This window comes from Egretta garzetta, unplaced genomic scaffold (genome assembly GCF_000687185.1).
Source record: "Egretta garzetta isolate BGI_Z169 unplaced genomic scaffold, ASM68718v1 scaffold728, whole genome shotgun sequence".
Lineage (NCBI taxonomy): Eukaryota > Metazoa > Chordata > Aves > Pelecaniformes > Ardeidae > Egretta > Egretta garzetta.
Genome location: NW_009260504.1, coordinates 93,000 through 96,585, shown reverse-complemented (window position 1 = coordinate 96,585; position 3,586 = coordinate 93,000). Strand labels below are relative to the sequence as shown.

Sequence of the window (3,586 nt, the reverse complement as noted above, 5' to 3'; positions counted from 1 at the left end):
CATGCGCCTCCCCTTCCCGCGCCCCCCTCCCCGCTCTCCCCGTCTGGCATCCCCCCCACCCCGGCTCCTCCATCCTGCCCCTGCACCGTGGCACGTCAGCATCATCTGGGATGCATCAGGCAGGACGCGAGGGGCACGCCGGGGACTGGGGGCCCCTGTGGTTGTGTCCCCCCCACTCCACTTTGTGTTGCCCTGGCCCCCCAAGGTCCCCCTGGCTGGGCAGAGTGTTGCCTGGGGAGGGGGACACAGGGGCTGCCCTGGCTGAGGGGCCCAAGCTGGCAGGACCGGTGTCACCGTGATGGCTGCAGGACACGTGTCTGGATGCCCCGTCAGGGAGAAGCGCTTGCTTGGGCTCACGGTGCAGACGTGGAGGGAGGTTTTGTAAGAGATTGCCCCGGGGTGACCCTCCTTTGGCCAGAGTGGCCCTGGCAGGGGATGCTCCCCTCCCCAGGCACCGCTGCTGGTCGGGGTCCCGGGCTGCGCCGCTGGCCGGCTGCCGGTGCCGATGCTGCTTTAGTGCTTAGCACCGCTGCCCCCCTCACCTGGCAGTGGCGAGGGACAGCCTGTCCTAGATCCTTCCTTAATGCCTTTTCCTCTTGCGTGCTCTGGCCAAAACCCATTCCAGGGACAGTTCCTTCATCACCCCCCCAACCTCATTCCCCTGAAGTTGCAACCTGAGAGCTCATCAAGCAGTGGGGGAGCGGGGGCCGCTCGCCCGGGCTGGTGTCAGTGCCCGAGGGCGGATGTGTGGATCAAGCCCGTGCCACATGGATCGCTCCTGGCTGGATGGGGGGGTCCACGAGGGGCTGAGCTGTCCCCAGTCCCACCATGGGCATGGAGCGGGAGGTTGGTGCAGCTGGGCACGGGCGGCTGCAGTGGATCGGCTGGATAATCAGGATCTGGGACCACGGACAACGCAGATAAATCCAGCCATCGCTCTCAGCAGATGTTTGGGCTCGGGGCTGGCACGGCGGGTGCCAGACTGTTCCCTCCTGAGGACCAGCCTTCTGCCCTGGGGTCCTGGGGTCTGGCTGGGTGCTGAGCCCCCCGCAGCCCCAGCGTCGGCCCCAGCTGTGTCCCCGGCAGCCTGCTGCACCAGCTCTTCCTCCCTCCCCAGTCAAATAAGATCGAGAAAGCGGTGTCCGCTGCCCACACCTTCCTGCAGAAGAACCCCAAGCACGAGATGACCTTGAAGTACCTGAACTATTACAGGACGATGCTGGACGTGGATGAATACCTGGTTGACCTGGAGGCTCAGCCCTACGAGGTGAGGAGGGGACGGGGCTGGGGCGGGGGGGGGGTTCCCCAGAGCTCATTGCATGCCTGGCTGCCACAGCCTGGTCCTGCTGACCCCCAAGGGAAGCGGCCCTCCCTCGCTGAGCCCTGGTTGCTCACCTCCTGCCCCCAAAAGAGCATCTTAGGGCCATGGTTTAGTGGTGGGATGGCAGGGTTAGGTTAACGGTTGGACTCGATGATCTTAAAGGGCTTTTCCAACCTAGACGATTCTATGATTCTATGATCTCCATGGGGCCCATACTGGGGATGGAGCTGCCTTGGGGAGAGCACGGCAGGTTGGCACTGCTGGCGGGCAGAGCGGGGCTGCGGTGCCCGGCAAGGAGGTGAGCGGTGCCTGCTTGGTCCCCGGCAGCCGATATTCGTGCGGTCGGTGAAGCTGTACAACAACGGGGATTTCCGGAGCAGCGCGGCCGACATGGAGCAGGCGCTGGCTGAGTACTACAGAGCGCATGAGGACTGCCTGGCCGGCTGCGAGGGCGCCTACGAGCTGCAGGAGTTCAAGGACTTCTACCCTGCCATCGCAGGTGACCGGGCAGGGGGCTGGGGGCTGCCAGGCTCGTGGTGGGGGGCTGAGGGCCGTGGGGTGCATTGCCTGATGCCTCCCCCCAGACCACTTTGTGAGCGTGCTGCAGTGCAAGGTGGACTGCGAGACCGAGCTCACCCCCAACGTGGGCGGCTGCTTTGTGGAGAAGTTTGTGGCCACCATGTACCACTACCTGCAGTTCGCCTACTACAAGCGTGAGTGCCGGCGGGAGCGGGGGGCTGTGCCTTCGGGGCACCCTGGGGTGCTGCGGGCCCCTGGGTGGGGTGTCACCCCCTGCGTCACCCAGCGCTGCTCCCTGCAGTGAACGACGTGCGGGACGCGGTGCGCAGCGTCTCCAGCTACATGCTCTTCGACCCGGGCGACGCTGTGATGCAGCAGAACCTGGTCTACTACCGCTTCCACCGCGAGCGCTGGCGCCTGCAGGAGGAGGACTTCGAGCCCCGGCCGGTGAGGACCCCCCCAGTCCCCCCTGTCCCACGGCCCTGCTACCACAACCGGACGGCCGCCCAGAAGAAGATGCTGGACTTCGCCATGCAGTACCTGCAAGCTGACGATGAGGTAGACAACGTCCCCGGTGCAGGGTGCATCTGGGTGCTTTTGGGGGGTGCTGGGGTGGTGCGGGTGGGTGCCGTGGATACCCCAAGGTAGGGCCCTTCCTCGGGCAGGAGGTCCGACCACCAAACCAGCCCTGGAGGAGAGGCTGTAGCTCAGGGATGAGCTGCGGGCAGGGCCATCGAGCCCCGCTACCCCCTGCTTGTCCCACGCTGCAGATGGAGGTGGACGGTGGCGAGGGACCGGAGGCGTGGGACCTGCCCTCTGACGGCGAGTTCGAGGGTGAAGGCGACTACGAGGAGGGCTTCTTCGCAGAGTGGTGGCAGGAGCCCAGGACCAAGGGGGACAAAGCCGACGAAGGTTCCTGATGCCAGGGGTGGGGGCTGTGCTGGGGGGGTGGCTGCTGCCAGCGCCCTGGTGCCATCGAGCCCTCCTTGTTTGTAGAGACCCTGTGATGAGCCAGGCGAAGGGGGGCCTGGCCCCGGCAGAGCTGGACAGCGGTGGCCCTGCGATACCATCCCGGGGACGCCGGGCTTCAGGCTCCTGCCAGCTGCTGCACAGAAACTTGGGCTCGTGGGGAAGGGCTGATCCTGCCCGGTGCCCTGCGGCAGGGCTGCCTTTGCCATCTGGACATCTGCTGCCCTGAGCGCAGCCCGATTCCCGTCGGTTGAGCACCGGCACCGCCGAACCTCCCTGCCTGCCCGGGAGCTTGCCCTGGGCCATCCCTGTCCCCAGTGTCCCCAGGAGCCCTGGCCAGCGGTGGTGCCTTGCAGCACTGGGGTAAACCCAGTGTCCTTTTGCTCCTCCCCAGGAGCTGCGGACGGTGCGCTGGGACCGACCCCCGGGTTGTCTTGAGGGGTTCGGGGGGCTGCCCCTGCTCTGGGAGCGATGCATGGTGCTGCCAGAGCTGGGCGTGCGTGCGGGTCCTGTCCCTCCTTCAAGCTCCCCTGGGCTCCTACCCTTGTGCCTCCAGCCTCCCAGCCCACCCCCAGAGCCTGGGGTCCCTTCAGAGCCCAGGGCCTGGTGCTACAAGGGGGGTCCCGGTGTGCCGGCGTCCCCGTGCTGCCGTGTGGCTGCAGCCTGGTGAGGCTGCGTCACCCGTGCCCTGCGTGTGCCTTGAATTTTCGTCACACCAGCCCTCTGTAGCCTTAAGCTCCGTTAATTTAATACTTCCCAACTTGCACAGTCGCTTTT

General features: G+C 66.1%; 1 protein-coding gene across 1 annotated transcript; it reads left to right on the top strand.

Moving 5' to 3' along the window:
* Positions 1–828: 828 nt before the first annotated feature.
* On the top strand, positions 829–2,871 carry P3H4 (prolyl 3-hydroxylase family member 4 (inactive)). Its single transcript, XM_035900113.1, has 7 exons — positions 829–846; positions 1,118–1,267; positions 1,649–1,820; positions 1,906–2,034; positions 2,142–2,398; positions 2,611–2,752; positions 2,837–2,871. The coding sequence occupies exons 1-7, from the start codon at positions 829–831 to the stop codon at positions 2,845–2,847; spliced, it is 879 nt and encodes a 292-aa protein (XP_035756006.1). The 3' UTR covers positions 2,848–2,871.
* Positions 2,872–3,586: the final 715 nt, after the last annotated feature.